Raw genomic sequence first — 20,061 nt, 5'->3', positions numbered from 1 at the left:
TATTATTTATAATAACATCCCGAAATGATATGTTGACTACTTTTACAGCATATCTTTCGATTAATTTTTTCAAATATGTATTTGTTTGTATTAAATTATTTTTAAAAGAGTAAACTATTAACATGATTTAAAAAAAAAAGGAGTAAGCGTTAAGAAGAAAAAAGAGGGTGAAAATATATTATTATTATTATTATTATTTAGTACTGTTGTTCTGTTAATTTATACAGAAAACATTGACACTGATTGATAATATAGAATGAATATATGGGAAGATAAGATGTGGGGAATTATGATGGAGACAATTGCCTTGATGAAAGAGTACATAAATGAAACAAGATAGATAAAAGCTGAACTAAGGACGCGTTGTTTTTTTTGGATCAAGTTCATAATGTAGAAGATAATAAAGGAAAAAAAAAAGTTAAATTGTAGATTAAACCTTATAGAAGTAGATATCATCATCGTAAAATTTACGTCTCTCATATAAGTTTTATTCATAAGTATATGTTTAAAAAATTTAATTATTTATCAATTATGTTAAATTTTATTAGTAAAGTATATGTCATAATAATAAGAATGGACGTAATGTTAGTACAAGTACATATTCTCAAAAGTTGAAGAGTATAATATATTTAGTAAAGTAATAACATTATTAGTTTAAAGAAATAATTTAAAAAAAAATATTTCATTTATAAAATAAAAATTAATATAATATAAGAATTGAGATGGAACTTAAAATTATGTTTTATTTAAATAAAATAGAAATAATGCAAGTATACATAATATAATAGATTAAGTGTGATACAATTTTAGTTAAATGTTATATGAATGAAGAATATTATTACATTATCAAATATTGCATGATTCTATTTTAGAGGATTTGAAGTCATTTGGAAATGGAATGACTATAGTATTGTTTGAAGGCCAATGGGCCCGTTGTTTTTTATTCTCTGCCATTATAAAATTGGGCCTGGTTATGTCTTATTTTATTTTATTTTGTATTTTTGTAGCAAAAATAATTTTTCAAGAGGAGCTTGTTGTTATATATTTATTCATGAGCTAACACTCTTTATATATAGAAACTATAACAAATTTGAAACAAATTTTTTTAAAAAAACTTAATTATTATTTTAAAAAAACTAAAGACATCTAGACATATTATTCTCAACACGTTACAATGATGATTCTATAATAGAAATTTTACCTTGTCAAATATTTTGTAAACTCGGTTATAATCTTTACTTCACCAATTACCACGTATGATAAAACATGGTTACAAAATCTGAACTTGAATAAATACACGGATGAAATTAGTTGCATGTAATATTAATTAATTTTTTGAATTATTATTAGTCAAATGTTTCAAATTATTCTTTAATTATAATTTGTCTCTCCATTATACAGTTTATACACAATTACAAACACTTATCAAGTATAGGAAAAATTTTCAAAAAATCACTCTTCACTTAACAACAATCATGGATCTTAGCATAAATTCAAGTATATCATCTTCGTCCATCTCTATTATATAATGATGACTCGTACAATTCAAACATAATATTCAACTAATTGAAATTGAATTAGACTATGCAGTAGTCTAAGTATGATTGGAAGTTTTAAAATTGAATTAAATCAATTTTAGTATAAAGTGTGAGTTTGGACACACGTCTAATGGTAAATTCTCTGACGGACCAGTTTAAGAAGTGGTGCATTGGTGGTCAATTAATAATGGCCGTAGATGAGAAGTTTAAAAAAGTAAACGGTTGAGATTGAATTTAATGTTTAAATTTGAACAATTGCATATTAGTCCTTTGAAATTTGATATTGACGGACATTTTCTATTGTTTAGGGTTCCGTTTAACATGGGTGAAGTACGAGTCTCCGACGGTGGTGGAGGTGGTGGTGTTTTGTTACGATTGTGGCGGACATTTGATATTGACGGACATTTTCTATTGTTTAGGGTTCCGTTTAACATGGGTGAAGTACGAGTCTCCGACGGTGGTGGAGGTGGTGGTGTTTTGTTACGATTGTGGCGGTAGTTTGTTGGGAAGCATGGGTGAATTACGAGTTTGGCACGGTGGTCGTGTTTTGTTTGTCGCAGGCCGCAACCCCTGTGAAAAGGGTTTGTTGATTGTGGAGTGGGAAGAGCGGATTGATGATGCGTTAGTGCAGGGTATTGCTTAGAAGAAGAAAATAGTGGTGGGTTGAACATCGTTGATGGCTGAAGTTTTGGTTTTGTTGTTTGTTAACATTTTTGTTGAAAATTGTGTTTATGGTAATGGTATTATTTGTTGAGCATTGAAATATGTTTGTTACTAGATTGATTTTGTTTTTGTAAAAATCTTATTGACAAATTTGATGTTTGTTAGATTTGATTACATGAAATATAGTTTTACATGAATGGAAGACAGTCGGGCGTGGTATGCAGAGTAGGCGAAGTGAGTTTGAGGAAATGCAGTGTGAGGTTGTTAGATTTATTTTAGGAAGTTTATGAAGTTGATCCTTGATTTTGTGTGTATACGTTTGTACTGCTGTATGTGCCCCCCTGTATTGTTAAACAGAAATTTTGGTTAGTTGAAGCATAGAATGCAGAGATATAGCTGCAGCTTAAAGAAGGTGGAATAAGTAAGCAAACTTTATGAGGAGGTGGTCGTGATGGTTAGGTGTTTGTGTAATCGTTAATGTTGTGAATTGTTGTAGAATGTTGTGTTTGTTAGCAGAATACAAATAGGATGATGATGTTATGTTAGGAGTACCTAATTGTAAACTGGATGTGAAGTTGAATAGAAGTGTTACAGAAGCAATTTGAGTAGTCCCAATTGCCACTACTGCGACCCCCCCATTTTGTTTTGGCTGAAGATGAATTTGGTTATGTACACCGTGGAGTGGTACCTGATGAGCAGGTTATTGCAATGATGAGGTATATGTTAACTGGTGCTCAGGGTGATGAAGAATTTTTGTCAGAAATAGAGGTTTTAAGTTGAACACAACATCGTAATGTTGTGATGGTTTAGGGTTTTGTGTGGAGGATGGAAGAAAATTTATGGTTAGTATGTCGAACTCCAATAATTTTGTAATGTTAAAATGTATGAATGTAAGGTTGTTTGTTAAGTCTATCTTTTTACCATTGCAATTAGTAGGTTGATGTTAATCTTGTATGTTTTTTTTTTGCTACATCTTTATTATAGTATGTTATTAGGTAGTTCGTGTTACGTGGTTATTCTGAAGGATTGTTTATGTTAATATAAAGAATCATGCTTTCAGCGGATAAGATGTCTGAACTAAGTGCGAGTAATGGATTTAGTTGGAAAATTTTGGCCTTGGCAGGTGGCATACGAATGGAGAAAAGGATGTGGAAGTGGAAAGCAGGGTGGCTGGAACATTTGGTTAGTGTAGTACTGAATGAAAGACAATTGTTTATCATTAGTAAGTGATGGTGGAAAAATTGCTCTTGTATGGATACGTATTTGACTCCAGAATGCACTGAAAGTGGTAAAATCAGTAAAGAAGTTGATGTTTTCTCCTTTGGGGTAGTAGAGCTTGTTATTGGATGTAAAGCTTTACATAAAAGCAGACCCAAAGGGCAGCAATGGCTCCATGAATGGGTAAGATTGTTAGTTACCTATTTACGATTCATGAGTTTAATGCTATCACATTTATCATGTATATGAAATTGGTGTTTAGGTATTGATTTGAAGTTGTTAATTTCATATATACTGGTTTAATAATGTCAGTAATGAATAATTATTAAAACCATGTGATTAAAAATTGATTCGTGTGTTTTTGGATCTAGAATATAATAAAAAGCATGTTTAAATAGTACATTAAAATTAGAGATAACGAAGTTAGTTTCATTTAATAATGACAAAATATGAAATACAAAAATGTGATTGTTTTTGCTGAGTGTTTTAAAGTTGTGAAGAAAGGTAGAATTATATTGGACCTCTTGCAATATATATATCCAAAAAACTAATCAAAAAATAATTGGGCGAAGTGATACAATATTTTGGTTGCAGAATAAGGATCCAAAAATGTGCAGCCCAGCTGATGATATTAATCCTAAACGTGTAGGCTCAATCGTGAAGTTGTTTTCTGAATTCAATTTATGATAGTCCAATACTTTGACAGAATTCTGCAGCTCTGATGTGGATGGTGCGTTTATATTCATTATGATCACCGGAAACCAAATCTAAAGCAATTTTCATTCGAACAGTTTCTTCATCAAGGCTCTGAAAATGTTACATTGTTTGACATATATTAATATGCATAAGTAAAATACAATGTAATTTGAAATGTATTGCATTATTTGCTCACCACTTTGATTAAGTTTGGTTGAAATGCATATTCCATATTCATCCATTGTAAAACCCAAATAATAGAGTTGTTACTGTTATGCATTGGAAAAAAAAGTTGTGAATATAAAATTCATTATGAATAAAATAATAAAGTAAATTAGTATTGGTTACCTATGGCCACAATTTGGAACTGCCCTTCCTTGCAAAATATCCCAGCTTTCTCCATGTACTAATTCTTTAACAAAATTTTGAGGATAAAAACTTGATTCCATCAATTGTATTATGACGTTGGACTGAAACAGGAAAATAGTATATATGAAATTGATAGTGAAGTTAGGATGGTTGATTTATTTGGAGTTATTTGTGACATACAATTTGCATCATGTTGTGACGTCTACGATCCATTGTTTGGTCCTTCAGATAAGAATCCAAATGGTATATTACATTGTCTTCTAAGCTAAGAACCATCAAATACCAGTGTCCGCTATATTCCTCAATTGGCACATATATCTATGAAAAGCAAAATATTTTATTAAATGGGTAAATGAAATGTAGTTAAATAAATAGTTTAGTATTTCATTTGAAAGAAATATGGAATGCAGTATACATATTTTAATTTTTGATATGGTTTCATCCAGTGTTTTGCATATGTTTCCAATAGGTCTTCAATTGTGTCTCCTTCAATGATAGCTCTCTGTAAATATGACAATTTTGATAGATGTTATTAGGTGTAGTAAAGAAGGAAAACTAATGATGAAAATGTTGATAATAGATGTTATTTGAAGTTTATAATTGTACATTAAATAGATAGGAAAATTAAAATTACAGTAATTTAGTGTAAAAGTTATATGATAATATTTACAAATTGTGAAAATTATTAGTCAGAAAAGAAAAGTAAAGTGTATTGGGTTGTGGAGTTGAAAAAAAAAAGTTAGAAAAATAATAAGAATGAAAGGTTACCGCAAATTCAGGAGGAAGACACCAAATGGTTTGATCAGTAATCTTGTCCTGCATATCAGTGATCTTCATTGACATCCAAGCAACAACCTAATGAGGTTAGAGAGCAGAGAGGGTAATGAGTATTGTTGTAGATGATTAAACATTATGAAATATTAAATTTATACGTATACCTGACGTTTGATTTTATTTCCAGGACTTAAACATTGTAATTGTTGTCTTGTAACCTCTGTGTAATTCATCTTTAGGAGCACTTCACTAGAGGAAAAGAAATAGAAAAAAAAGTATAAATAAGAAGACAAAATTGTAGTTGTAAATATTTAACACAGTATGAATGAGTTATGAAAATGGTAACCTGAGTTTATAGTCAGGGTAAAAAATATAGGTGGAAAGTCGTAATTGTTCTTTTGTTAATGCCATGTCTTGGGTAGGCCTAAAAATTGAGTTGATTTTCTACAATAGACATGTGTTAGAGGAGTTGTATTAAAAAAAGATGGAAAATGTCAAGATTTTTACCCGTGGCAAAATGTGGCCTACAGCAACGATACCATGTAACTCATCATCACTTGATGGTATATCTTGCACATCTGTCTTGTTTGGCTGTTGAACCTGGTTTTTTCCATTCTGTGTTAACTCAGTTGGTATGTCAGGTATTTTAACATTGGTTTGTGCAGCTGAGTCGTTAAATGTCAAGTTTCTGTATACATTGGATGGCAACGGTGTCTCCAATGACCCTTCGTTAATTATTGGCTAAAAAAAAGGAATTGTAGTTTTAGTGGAATGGAACAAGTAATTTCATTGACTATTTTTTTGAATGTATTATAAAGTAAATGTAAAGTAAAGTATGCATACGACCTTCCGTTTGAGTGGAATGGAAAAACTACTATTTTGATTGTAGTTGGGTGGTTGTGTTGACTGACGATGATGAACTCCCAGTTGAATTGCATTGGTGTTGTTCGAAGATGAATATCCAACTATATTGTTATTGCTCAAAATGCTTTTACCAATCATCTTACGCTTACTTGGTCTTGTATCAACTTGATTCAGAATGTGTGACTGATTCATAAATTTCCGTTGGGATTGCTTTGACAATGGAGATGAATTCCGACAAAATATTCGCTTAGGTGTGGTGTTGAGTCCAGTATCTGTATTTGTTGTTGTTAATGTTGGAGAATTTTGTTGAACATTCATTGAGCGAGAAATTGCAGTCATAGTTATATCTCTTGTAATATTAATTTGAGACTCAATGTTTGCAAGCTTCGTATGTATTTCATTTTGTTTTTTCTCCATTTCCTGAAGACGGTCATTAACACCCTATAAAAGAAGGTTGTAAAAAAATGAAGTTAGTATATATGAGGGAACCATATATGACATTGAGGTTGTTGCGTAAGGAAAAAAGTATAAAATGTTTGATGGAAAACCTGAGTGATGTTAGAAATGAGTTTTGTTGCGGAGTATATGGCCTGAATAGTTTTGTCAAGAAGTAGTACTTCAAATGCATTCTACAAAATGAAGCATTAAATGATTTGAGCATATAGATGTACATAATGACAACGATTTTTGAGATGTAGTAGAATAAGAGTATTACCTTGGAATGATTTTCATGTTGGTTGGCTGTGTCAGGATTATTCGTTAAAGCAATAATTTCTATTGGCCTGTAAAAAAAGATTTGTTTACCAAGCATGGAACTTTGATGAATGAATACAACTGTTTTACAATAAATGCATTGTTAAACTAACCCAAAAGAAGTTGAAGTGTTTTCAAAGGGTTCAGCATTTGTTGACGACGTAATGGTTGGAGTATTGTTTGTTGCTGGCGCTGTGATTCCCATAGTAATTGCTTCTGTGTTCATGCGGGTGGCATCAGGAGAATTCATAGCAAGTGGTGAAGAATGTAGTTCCTTATTTGTGTCCATTGTAAAGGAGTAAAGTGTGTTAAGGTTTTGTAATTGAGATTTAATTTTATTATATAAATTTTGTAGACTTAGGGTTAATAATGAAATTCATTAATAGTTGATTTAATGTTTGACATGTAGCAGTGAAGAATTAATTGCATGCAGCAGTGAAATATTGTAAGAAATGTGTGGTGATTTTGTACTGTCAGCCGTAATAATTAATGTTGTTAAAATTATTTTATAATTTAATGATTTGTGACATGAATACTCATATTGTGACGCTTCGGTGGATGCTAGGTTAATGGATTGTGATAGTTGGATTAATAATTTAATATGGAAATGTTATGGATTTATTGATGAGTGGGACGGAGACAGGTGTGTTGCCAAATTAATGAGCTTCCTCGGGACAGTAAAAGGTTCATCAAACCTGTGATAGACCGTCCATCATTACGTAGAGCAGTAGGTTGTAAGATTTGGTTGGGCAAAATTACGGTGCTTTGTTTGCCCTTCCGTTTTGAAAAGTTTATTTGTTAATGAATGAATATTCAAAAACAGCATATGTAAAATGAATTATTGATGCAGCAAGTTAGTGGGTAAAAATGTAAATGTTATGTCGTGAACAAAAATAAATAGTATTATAACAAAATTACTTATAATTTAAAATTGATGATACTTACATAATATTTTGAAGACTTTAAATTCATTTGTTTCATACTTAATAAATTTCATATTAATGTAATGTTTATAGTGTACAAATGCAGAACCTTTGATTATGATAGTTATTTATATAAGACTTTATAATAAAAAATAATATAAAAAAATTAAAATAAAAAAAACCAATACAAAATTTGTGTGATTTGTTAAAAGAATGGTTAATTTATTTATTATAACAAGATTTGAATAATATAAAATCAATGTATATAAGAATTCATAGGAAGAAGTGATTATATTGGAAACCATAAATGTTTAACGGTACACAGAAATAAATAATTTATAGTGTTTATAATATTGGTATTTGAGTTAAAAAATTTTAATAAAAAAAATGTAATTGTTATGAATATATAATAATTGTTTTTTAGTGAAGAAAAAAAAAAACAATTGTTACAATAACATATTAAATTTATATATGTTGTTATAATATATATTAAAGTTGTTACCATTAAAGGCTTTAGTCATACAAGTTAGGTTTAAGTATTAAGTACATAGTTCAAAGAATGAATGTTAATATGAATAGTATGAAGTACATTTTTATTAATTGTCATGTATGTGAGTGTTTTGGGTGTAGGATTTAAGGTTAAGCGTTAGTGTTTAAGGTTTATTTTGTGATGAAGCACTTATATAAGTGGTATATAAGTGAAGCATGAATTGTAACCTAAACCCTAAACATATAAAGTAATAGAACATAAGAGACCATATTACTATGGATCCAAATTTTCGTGAATTTGAGTTAAAATAATGAATTGATTTTAAAAACCAAAAAATATGACACGTGTTACGATGTAGTGCATCAGTTGGTAATGATTTTCGAAATATGTCGTACTGACATAAGAACGGCCCGTTGGAGATATCAAAATAAGACAGGAGGAATGGATTAGAACGAGGTGTTGCGAAATCTCAGCGGACCGTTCAGACATTACGTCAGGCCGTTGCAGGTTGAAAACATAGTCAATACTAGTTAAACGACAACAGACCCTTGTGCAATCGGAACGGTCCGTTGTAAGAACATATTTGTGATAACAAATTTATAAAGGAAAAATATATATTATTTTCATTCTCCTAAATTACATTTAAAAATTAAAGTATACATTTAAAATCCATAATGTTTATGTATTACAATTAGAGGTTTACATTAAATTAAATATAGTTTTTCATTTTATAATGTGTTTGTATTACAATTAGAGGTTCACATTAATTATATGCGTAAATTTGTAACTGTAATTAGAAGATAACAACAAAGAAAATTTTGTATTCTAAATATAGTTTTGTGTCATTGAAATTATTGGAAAATTTTGTTAGTTTTAGTTTTATATATTGTGTCATAAGGTTTATTATAAGTTATTAGTTTAGATGATTGTTATTGTCAAAACTCATGGTGAACCATGCACGACTTCTTAAAATGGTGTATCACATGACATATGGCAGCATTTAGGATATGTACGTAAGACTTTAAAGTTTAGGGTTAAAGACAAAAGCTTAATCCTAAAATGTAAATCATAAATAATAAAGGAAATGCACAATTTAATGTTTTTTTAAAATTCTTTTACTTTCACTTATGTAGTTGTTAGTTTGTATAAATTGTAATTTATATATAATTATATATGTATATATGTATATATATAATTAATTGAATTTATATAGTTATATTTTTTGTATATTATGTTTAAATAAATATAAATGTTTGTGTTAAGATGTTAAGGACATAGGTGTAGAAGTTACAGTTAGAATAATGTATTTACTACATACTTGAGATAGGGAAAGTTAATATGAATTGTATTATGTAAATTGAATATAAATTCTAATTTAAGTAGAAGTTACAGTATGTATGTTTGGGGTAAATATTTGTAAGATTTAGTCATAATATAGCATAAAAAGGTAAACCCTAATCTGAAAGCCACATACCATAAATGATATACACAGAATATTTAAATGTTTGATGTTTATAGTTTCAGCTTTTATTTTATTGTTTTTGTTAGATATTTATAATATTGACTATAAATATTTTATTAACAAAATAAGACAATACTTATAAAGCATAAACGAATTCACAGTATATTTATAGAATTTTTGTGAAAATGTAATTTGGTTATAATGACGTTTACATTTTTATAGGTCATACTTCGATTTTTGACAACTGAACGTAGAGTTTGTGACAAATTGAACATAAAATTCATTATTATAGTAATTGTTAAAAGTTATTTATTTTATCATAAAGATTATTTATAACAATTTTGAAAATTAAACTTGATTTTTTTGAATTATTTATGAAATTGAAAGTTCTGATGCATTGACGAGTTGGTAAGCCACGATACCAGAAATATAGGAATATTTAATTGTAATTATGCAGCAAATGAAAATTTAACAATGAAAATAAAACATTTAATAACAGTCATCCATATTTAAAAACAACATACACTTAAAATACAATATTGTTATGATGATTAAGTCATATATCCTTTTGAATTACCTGAGACAAACATGCAACAAACAATTAGTAAATAATATTAATTGGTTTATATGCAATATAAAAATGTTATTAAATTAAAATTGACTGTGTATACTGACCCGTTGCACGTTGTTTTTGGTTATGTTTAAAAAGTATGGACCACGAAAACGGCCTGGGGCAAAGACCACAATCTGGGAAAAAGTTAAAGTAAATAAATTGGACAATTAAGTTAAATTTGATATATTGTTAGTACAAATATTACCTCCCTCAACACTAAGACACAACCAACAACAATGTGTTGGCCGTATTGTGGGTGGTCCTTTGCTTTGTAATGTAGGCTTGCCCCAATGGTTGCAGTTGGGTCCTAAATTAAGCATTATGTTATTATTAAATGAAATATTTTTAATGAAGTATACGAAAGTTTAGTATTGATACCTTCAATTTAAGTGTATAATTGCCGTTGCCTGTTGGGGTCATGGAGTCGACAAAAGCAACAACAGTTGCAACCCTTTCTAAATTATGGTCTATGTTAATCAATGGTGTCACTTCTGGTAGTCCTATTGTTAATAAACAGATACAACACATTATTTTAATTGCGTTGGAATATTTAAAGAGATAGACATAAATAATGGAAGAAACCTCTGGATTTTACATAATGTAGAGCATAACGCCAGGGGTTAGTATTGAACACCATGTTGGCAACTCGACCAATATTTGAATGCAATTGTTGTGTTGATAAAGGATTATCAGATTGCCTGTTGGTGATCTCAGCTTGCACCATACCAGCAGGTCCAGGAATAACAGTGGGTATGTTAAATGACCTAAATGTGTGGTCATCATTATCGTCTCCAAGTTCCTGCGGTGGTGGTGATAATGGAGACAATGGCCGTTGTTCTGTAGTGTCATCAACTTCCTTAGCTGCCCTAATCCTTCTCCATTGAGATAGTAATTGTTCATGTATGATTTCTTCCTCTGACCGAAGTAAGTGTTGCTCCTCATCGCTGTCTGGCACGTAATCCACTCCTCTACGAGACATTTCTAATAATAAAAAAACAAATATTATTGTAATATTATTATTTGATTTTGTCATTTATTTTATATTTATCATGTATTTCAATATAAATAAATTAAAGAAATTTGATGTACGGTTTTTATTTACAATTATTAAATAATACATTCAGTATATATATATATATATATATATATATATATACTTTTTTTAATGATATTTATAGTATTTTATAATTTAGTTAAACACGGTACGTACAATTATTTAAATTAATTGAAATGATTTAACTTATAATATCTGGAAAATAATATCATTTGAGTAGGTTGAGGATATTTCATACGTTTGTGTTTAATAATTTCAATATTTTTACTTAAATGTGTTTATTATAAAAATTAAAATACTGCTTAAATATTTTATTTATATTAACTTAGAATATAAGTAACATATATTCAAATATAGGTATTTTTTTTATTAAATTATTTAATTTTAAATTTTTTTATCTTACATAGCATTTATTAAGTATCAAATTTATTAGAATATGGGTTATAATAAATATAGTATTGTATTTTAATAGATAGTTCATATACAAGACATTTGATTAGAACATGAATTTAAGGATAAACTGAAATATTGAATTGTTATATTAGACTTACGTGTAAAGATGAGTAGTAAATACGTCAAAATAATTTCAAACCTGCAATCCAAGAAGACAAGTATATTGACAATATATATATGAAGTATTAACAATTTATATTATTGTCATATAAATATGATATATAAAAAGATACATTAATAGGAAAATAACACTTACAGCAAGGAAGTCTAGCGGAGAACAATAAATGTAGGCAAAGCAAAGGATGAACACTTGGGCGGAGAATGAGAGGCATGATGTATAAATAGAGAAACTGGAAATTACAAAAAACACTGGGTCCACGCGGCATTAAGGGAATGGTTGGTCAAAGGCTGGTGAGAAGTGATGTGATGCGCCATGTCCGTCGTCACAAGTCAGACGGTGCTGAGTGGTCACCTCATGCAGCAATAAAACAACACAAGGCGTGAAGTAGTACAACTTGTGTAGGCAGCATTTCATACAGAACACAGTACAGAAGTATAAGTAAGAGAATCGTAATATAGAACACCACGTGTTCTTAAGTAAAATAAATTAGTTAAATCAATATAAAATTTCATTTGTTGTACAATACATATATTTTTTTAAGATGTACAGCAAGCCGAGGACATGAGACCTAAGTTCCAGCATTTTGGTTGTCTATAAAATTAACTTACCATTTATACAATACATATATTTTTTGAACATGGACAGCAAACCGAGGACATCAAATCATTTCAATTGTCATCATTATTTGGCACCTTCATCCGCAGAAGCTACTGACCGCATAGTGGTGGAATGGAAGTGATTCATTTATTTTGTGTGACTGGCAAAGTTGAAAGATGGAAATGGTTTTCCAATAGTTTATTACTTTTAATTTCGTTGTCCAGTGTGTAGACCTTTGTTTTGGTTTTTCATTGACGAAATAAGATGCGAAAACAAAATATCAAATCATATGGTATGCTTTTTTATATACGTGTTGTAGAATATTAATAAAATAATAAATGTTTTAATTATTATTTATTAGCGTCGTAATTTGATTATAAATGGTAATGTGTATTGTCATTTGTGAGGTTCAGTTCATCCCTACCTCCTCTTTGTACAGGAAAAAAATGAGTACAAACAGCTCTCAGCCAAAGGTTTATGTCGTCTTTGAGGGACGGAACCCAGGAATTTATTACTGTTGGGAAGAATGTGAAGCACAGGTTAGTGGCTACAAGGGTAACAAGCATAAATCATATGCCACGTATGATGAAGCATGGTCCGCTTGGATAATGTACTGCAACAAAGAAGCCAATCAAGACAAAAAAAATAAAAACAAAGGTCACACAAAATGTCGAAAAGAATCAACGAGTAGCGGAGAAGGTTGATTTTTCCATTAATTTATGAATAAATATGTATTTTAAAAATTGTTAATTACTTTTTGTTTTTTTATTTTCTTATTAGGTAGTAAGCCACATGATATTGCAGAGGACAGTAATTGTGAGGTGTTTCTTGTTCATCAAAGCATGGGAATATTGTTGTCTGACATATGTGCCGTTCGTGGTTATCCTGACCCAATGTTCACACTGGAGCGAAAACAGATTGTTGACGGAGTTGAGTATCGTAGGTACTATGGAACATTGGTTACGGGTGATGTTGGGAACCTGGTTTCATTGGGAAAATTTGCAGCAAATGACTACGATGCTCAAGAGGATGTGTCGGCTTCATTGATTCGTCGACTACTAGCAGCAACGGGTAAAAAGATTCGTGACTACAACTACTATAATGTTCAAATCCTGGAGGAAAAACTTGAAAAAACAATGAATGAAAATTTGGAGCTGGAGATGGAGGTTTGTATGTTGAATCAACAGATGGCAAATTTCAGAGCTGCGAAGGAAAAACAAGAAGAATGATTGTTTGAAAGACGTTTCCTACTCCGCCCTAGTGACTGAATGTTTTGCTGGTATGTTAAGGACATCATAAATGTATTTCTTGGTTTTTTGATGTTTTTGGATGGGGGGTGGTTATTTCCTTTTATGAGAATGTTTTGTGATATGCTGTATGTATATAAGTTGTCCCTTTTTTAAAAATGACGAATGTGTTATCTTCGTGATAATTGTTGAACTTCCACTCAAGTCACCGAACATTGTCTTTATTTATTTATGCACTCAACAGTGACTGTTTGCGTTATGCGGTGCAATTATTTGTCGTGAATACACATGTTACATACACTTGCATTTACTTTTCTTTTAACATCGACAAATTGATTCATATTTGTTATTTCATGGGAGTCTGGCTGTTTTAATTCAGTCGTTAATTATAAACATTTTGTGTCTATAATTTGTGTTCATTGAATGCAGTCAACTTCATTATAAACTAACAATACAATTGTAGCGTGAATGATTACAAATTATAACTCAGAACGAAAGTCATGTAATACAGTATGTCTTGCAATAAAGACAAACACCATTACCCTTTTTGTACATATAGGATCTTCGGATCATGAGTAAAATAAAATTAAAGTACATCGTCGACCAAAAAGTTGTTTGAACACACAAAGTCATACCATCCTGCAGCCATGTACCTTTTATGACAACTTCCCTTAAGTTGACATAAATATTGATTACCTTCTTCATCTTGTATGACTATTTTTTGTTGTTCATTTGGGATAAAATCTCTAACAACTTCAGATGGAATAGTCTACAATAACAACATTTTATAATTAGTCATCAAATAAAATATTAATTAAAATCATTTTGAGTACTTAATTACTAACAAAACTTACCAACGGTTGTAATTGAAATAAATCATCCTGACTAATTATTTTGATCCAACTTTTGTCAAGCATAAACGATTGTAAATTATCTTCGTCTTTTCGAATATCATAATTAATCTCGAATTTGCTTGCAGAAAAAACCCTTATTAAGAACTTATTATGCTCCACATAATGAATCCATAGCAGATGATTCTTTTTAAGCTGATAACTTTGTACCAGTTGCAAAGCACCTCTCAATTGGAAATCAACTCCACGTGAGTCGTATTCTAATTGAAAACAAAATTCATTTCCTGCAGGATCACTAATCAGCGCAACGCCAACATTCATCTTATGTTGCCAAAAGAAATTAAAAGTTCCTCCAAGTGGCAATATATCCTGGTATAAAAGAATATAACATCAAATTTAAACAAATGAAATTACATAATGATACAAAAAACTACACACATTTTTTTATGGAAGATTAAATGTAAAATGAGTACCTCTTCCTTATTTAGGTTGGTTTTGAAAGTTTGCCAAAAGTTGGTTGAAAAGTCAATAGTACTTGGGTCCATCAATCGGTTTGGAATTGGATAATCTATTTCAACATATTTGTCATTGTATATACGTACATGGAAATAATTATTTCCTATAAAGTGCAGGAAAATAATATGAACTGTCTTCATTTCATAGAAATTTGCCATACGAGTGCAGCCACTTCTAAACCAATGTTTATGTTTTCTTTTACAAATTTCAAGTGTGGTGACATTCCCGTTCGGATCCATGGCATAACATAAATCAGTCAGCAGATGATGACCCCAAAATTTGTTAAAGTACTTGCATATTTTCATTGAATCCTGTATATTCAAATTTAAAGAGTTGCATTACAAAAAAAACGACTTTATAAACAGTACTACTTAGCATTAAACATAAAATTAACTTACTATTCCCGGGGTTAATTTTGAACCGGAAGTCTGAAACTAGTTTTTGAAGTTGCCATTGTTTAGGGTTGTGGATGAAGATGCCATTTTTAAAATCTGAACCAATAAATTTGTTTACTAACAATTATTTATGTTGTTGCATTGTGTAGTTGAAATAAAATTGAAATTGAAACTGAAAGTGAAAAGCGACATACCTGGATGACACAACGATGAAGTGAACTGGAAATAGATGGTTTTGGGTTGTGGAAGACGGAATGTGAAAAGCCTGTGTTTCGTGAACAAAAACAGCAGTGTTGCTTTTAAGTAGAAAGTTGAAAGGGTTTACATATAGCCTTTTCCTCATGAACGGTTCCTATTTCAGAGTTAAATTCTTTACATAAGTTATGATTACTCTCCGAAGAATTCAATAAAGGGTTTCACCTTTTTGAACGTGCACAACCCATAATGTCCCTTTCTATTCAAAAGACAAATTTCGAATTCCACAAGCAATAATTATCCGCAGTATTGAATATCGGGATGAGATAGTCTAAGTCATTGCATATATTATTACCTTGCATTTACTTCAAATGCAATATTACGGAGTTTTTTTAATAAACACCAATAATAACGTTTGAGTTATGAAATAATTTATATCAATTAATTAACTGTTGGAAAAAATAAATTAACATTTTTTTTAACATAAACATTTTGTTACGCACATATAGTTATACTTCAATAATCTTAAATAAACCCTAAATATATAATATCATTTTACTTTTGTCATTTGGTCATGATTAGTTAACATTAGAGTCATCATTGTAAGTAACTAGCATAGTGTATTCATATTTTTCTCCTTACACAAACATACCTAAACTCTATTAATGTTAAATATAATTAAAGTACATATAATATGACTTACTTTAATTAAATATAAAAGTCATATTTAACCCCCTTAAACACATACACGTAAACTTTAATTAATAATTTTAAATATAAACTACATATAATATGACTTCCTTTAAATATATACAGAAAATAATGTATTTAAATATAAAACACATTTTGTTAGTATTTACACACATACAGATAAAGTATATTAATATGAAGTATACAGTACATATAATTAATTTTGTATTTGTTAATTCATTTATTAAAAATTGTAAAGTAGTTAAATTCAAATATGCGACTTTAATTACGCAAAGGAATGAACCTGATCCAGTTAAATTCACTTAAAATAAACGAGTCATTAAAATTAAATAAAAATGATGCAAATTAAAATTAACGGTTGTAATGTACGGACGTGGGACCGAAGGGAGGTCCAGTTATTGGGAACAGATGTGGGGTATATGGGGATGCAACTTCTAGTATACATATAACTCTTCGTATATGTCATTTTTGGTATAAATATGACCAAAGGGATTTGTTAGTCATCATTGCTTTACTGCAGAACACAGAGTGTACGGTAATTATCTACAGTAAACATCATCCTCAAAAATGGAACTCCCAACGGACTTAATAGTTGAAAGTTTTGTTCGAGCACCCGTTAAATCAGTGTGTAGAGCCAAAGCGGTGTGTAAACTTTGGTTTTCTTTGTTTGCCCGATCGGACTTCGCAAAAAGGCACTACAAAGAATCCAAAATCACTAAAAAGGTAATGTTCTTTTCATGTTTCTTAACTGAAGTACTATCCATAGACGCAAGCAAGCCTCTTCTTGCTGCAGATGCAAGTTGCATTGTTCCATACCCAATGACCTACTCCAATGCATACATGAAAATTATGGGTACATGCAGGGGCATGATACTTATTTGGCTTCCTACATACTTCTTCATTTGGAATCCGTCAACCGGGTTTACTCGTTGTTTTTTTGCATATCCACCTACTATGAAAATCTGTGGTGATTATTTTGGTCTCAACTACTATGGATTTGGTTATGACCCATCTGAAGACAATTATGTTGTGGTTCAAATTTATCTTAGTAAATGTGATCTGTCTCATCGCGCTCTCGTCTATTCTGTGAATGGTGCTTCATGGAGGGATTTCGAAGATGAGTCCCTTTTGAGAATTACCTATCCTTGTATTTCTGTTCATCAGGGAAGTATCGGTGTGTATTTTGGCGATTGTCTTCACTGGATTACTTCAAACTGGGAAACCAATGTTGATGTTATTTTGGCTTATAATTTGATTGAGTCAAAATTTTATCAACTAAATATTCCAACGGAAGTTAAATTACAGGACTATACTCTTTGTTGTTTGAGAAATATAAGAGATTGTTTGGCATTTTGTACTGTCATGAGAGATGAAAACTGGGACTACATGGTCGACATATGGGAAATGAAAGAATATGGTGTGGACACTTCTTGGACTAAGTTGACATCTATGGAAGTCAGTAATGACTTTCCAGGATTTATGTTGCCGGCTTGTTCTTCAGATGATTCTATTTTATTTGTCAACAATCAAACGGGACTTTTGGCAACATGGAATGCAATAGATGAGACATTACAATATAGGAATTTTGGCCATGTCACAGAATGTGAGCACGAGATGATAGTGTGTGAAGAGACACTGCTTTCAACCTAAGTTTAATGTAATTTTATTATTTTTATGCTTTTATTACATTATTTGATGTAGTATAATCTTTAATATCATGTATTAATTTATTAAACATATTATGAAATCCAATTTCTTGACTATATATTCAATTATATAAATATAATATTTGATATTATACATATCTGATTTTTTCAGTGCAGTTTCAACGAACAACTTAAAAAAAATGGCTTATTCAATACTTTAAAACTGATCATATGATCTAACACATTTTTTAAAAAAATAAGTAGCTAACAAAATGCCTTATTCATGGAATTAAACCCTAAACTCATTAAACACAGACCATTCGGTTGCTTTTCAGACATACACGTATGCAATTCAAATTCCAATACACGAACGTAGCATCAAAAGCTAATAATTTCAACTACTGTAAATTGAATTTAGTTTTTAACTCACTTAAGTGCACTCGAAAATCAAAATATCAAAACTTTGTTATAATTTTTTCTCCTTTAATCTCCAATTTTGTTAAATGTTATTATTCCAAACTTTGTTACTGCTTCATCTTCATAATTAATAAATTTGGTTTAGGGTTTTTGTCTCCTTTTATCTCCAATTTTGTTAACTGTTATTGTTAAAGTTTGATTACATTCATGAAAAATTAAAATCCTATTGTTTAATTATAATAATATAATGTAATAAATATTAACCACGGGAGATGGTTTGGGAATACCAAAGACATTATTATACGGTAAGGTACACACCTGTGGTTTTGATTTTCTCAATGTACAATCATTAATTGCCCAGTACCGCAACTCTTAACGTTCCAAACAAAAATCGTGGGCCGAATACAATCGGTCACTTTATCATTCTCTCAAGAAATACAAGACAGCAACAGCAACCCCCTTTCATCTTCTCCGAAGAATCATATTGTTGCCACAGTCATCTCAAAAACTTCAAAATCGTTGGTTAGTTAACTTCATCATCTTCATTTCATTATGGTTGTTTAGGCAAAAAATCCTTTATTTTATGGCTTAATGATTTTCATACTTCAGTTAATATAAAAATCAAAACTTTACATGTTAAATTCGTTCATATCACTGTTCTTCGTCTGTATTCTGTAATACAAAATAAAAAACCCATTGTTCTTCATTGCATGTATCCTTAATGATCATTTCATACATTGCATATATTCTTTTTACATTATCTATTTTTATGTCTACGGTTTAGGGTTTATATTGGATGCTGGAAATAAACCCTTCAATTTACTTGTCTTTCTTCCTGTTGAAGACATATAATGGATTATTTTAACGACGCTGATGACCAAAACCCACCAACACACTTCAGATATGACGTTTACCCAAATAAGGTAAACTTATTTTATGTTAAATAAAATAAAATAACAAAATTCAATGCTATTAACAACTTATGTTCTTCCATATTTTTGTTTTGTTTTTTGTTTAGGGTCGCATCCATTTAAATGGTCAATTTTACAAATACTGGATCTGTAAAATTGAACCAGGGGAGTGTCTCATTACAGACCCTCAAGGAAACTCCTTCAAGGTTTACCTGAAAAATTTATGTAAAACTGTTGGTATCTTTAACAAAGGGGTAAATGACATGATTGCTTTTTATGGGATAAAAGAAAAACATATTGCTGAGTTTTGGTACAAGGGGTCAAACGAATTTAACTTGCGGATCTTTACTGCTGCTGAAGAGGAAATATCCTATCCTAAAATTAAAAACGAAATTGGCCAGAGTTCTACAAGGTACATATAATTGCGAACCTATAGTTCATTAAGTTTAATATGTTAATTATTTATTTATTTATTTATTTTATAATTAATATGCACTTTTAATTATCTCAGCAACGTTAATGTCCCAGTTCTCCACCCTGACAATGAGATTATAGATTTAACGGAGGGTGATTCACCACCACGT

General features: G+C 30.2%; 1 protein-coding gene across 1 annotated transcript; it reads left to right on the top strand.

Moving 5' to 3' along the window:
- Positions 1-1,719: 1,719 nt before the first annotated feature.
- LOC145955707 (F-box/kelch-repeat protein At3g23880-like) lies at positions 1,720-18,153 on the top strand. The gene is made up of 3 exons (XM_083070758.1): positions 1,720-3,043; positions 3,325-3,602; positions 6,297-18,153. Exon 3 carries the CDS (start codon positions 17,071-17,073, stop codon positions 18,151-18,153), a length of 1,083 nt encoding a protein of 360 aa, XP_082926884.1. The 5' UTR covers positions 1,720-3,043; positions 3,325-3,602; positions 6,297-17,070.
- Positions 18,154-20,061: the final 1,908 nt, after the last annotated feature.

The sequence above is a fragment of the Cajanus cajan genome, chromosome 1 (assembly GCF_000230855.2).
Source record: "Cajanus cajan strain Asha chromosome 1, NIPB_CcT2T_4, whole genome shotgun sequence".
In the NCBI taxonomy this organism is placed as follows: Eukaryota; Viridiplantae; Streptophyta; class Magnoliopsida; order Fabales; family Fabaceae; genus Cajanus; species Cajanus cajan.
This window is presented reverse-complemented; position numbering and strand designations above follow the sequence as displayed.

Coding starts and splice junctions, on each gene's coding strand:
- LOC145955707 (XM_083070758.1), top strand. CDS start 17,071: ATGGAACTCCCAACGGACTTAATAGTTGAAAGTTTTGTTCGAGCACCC.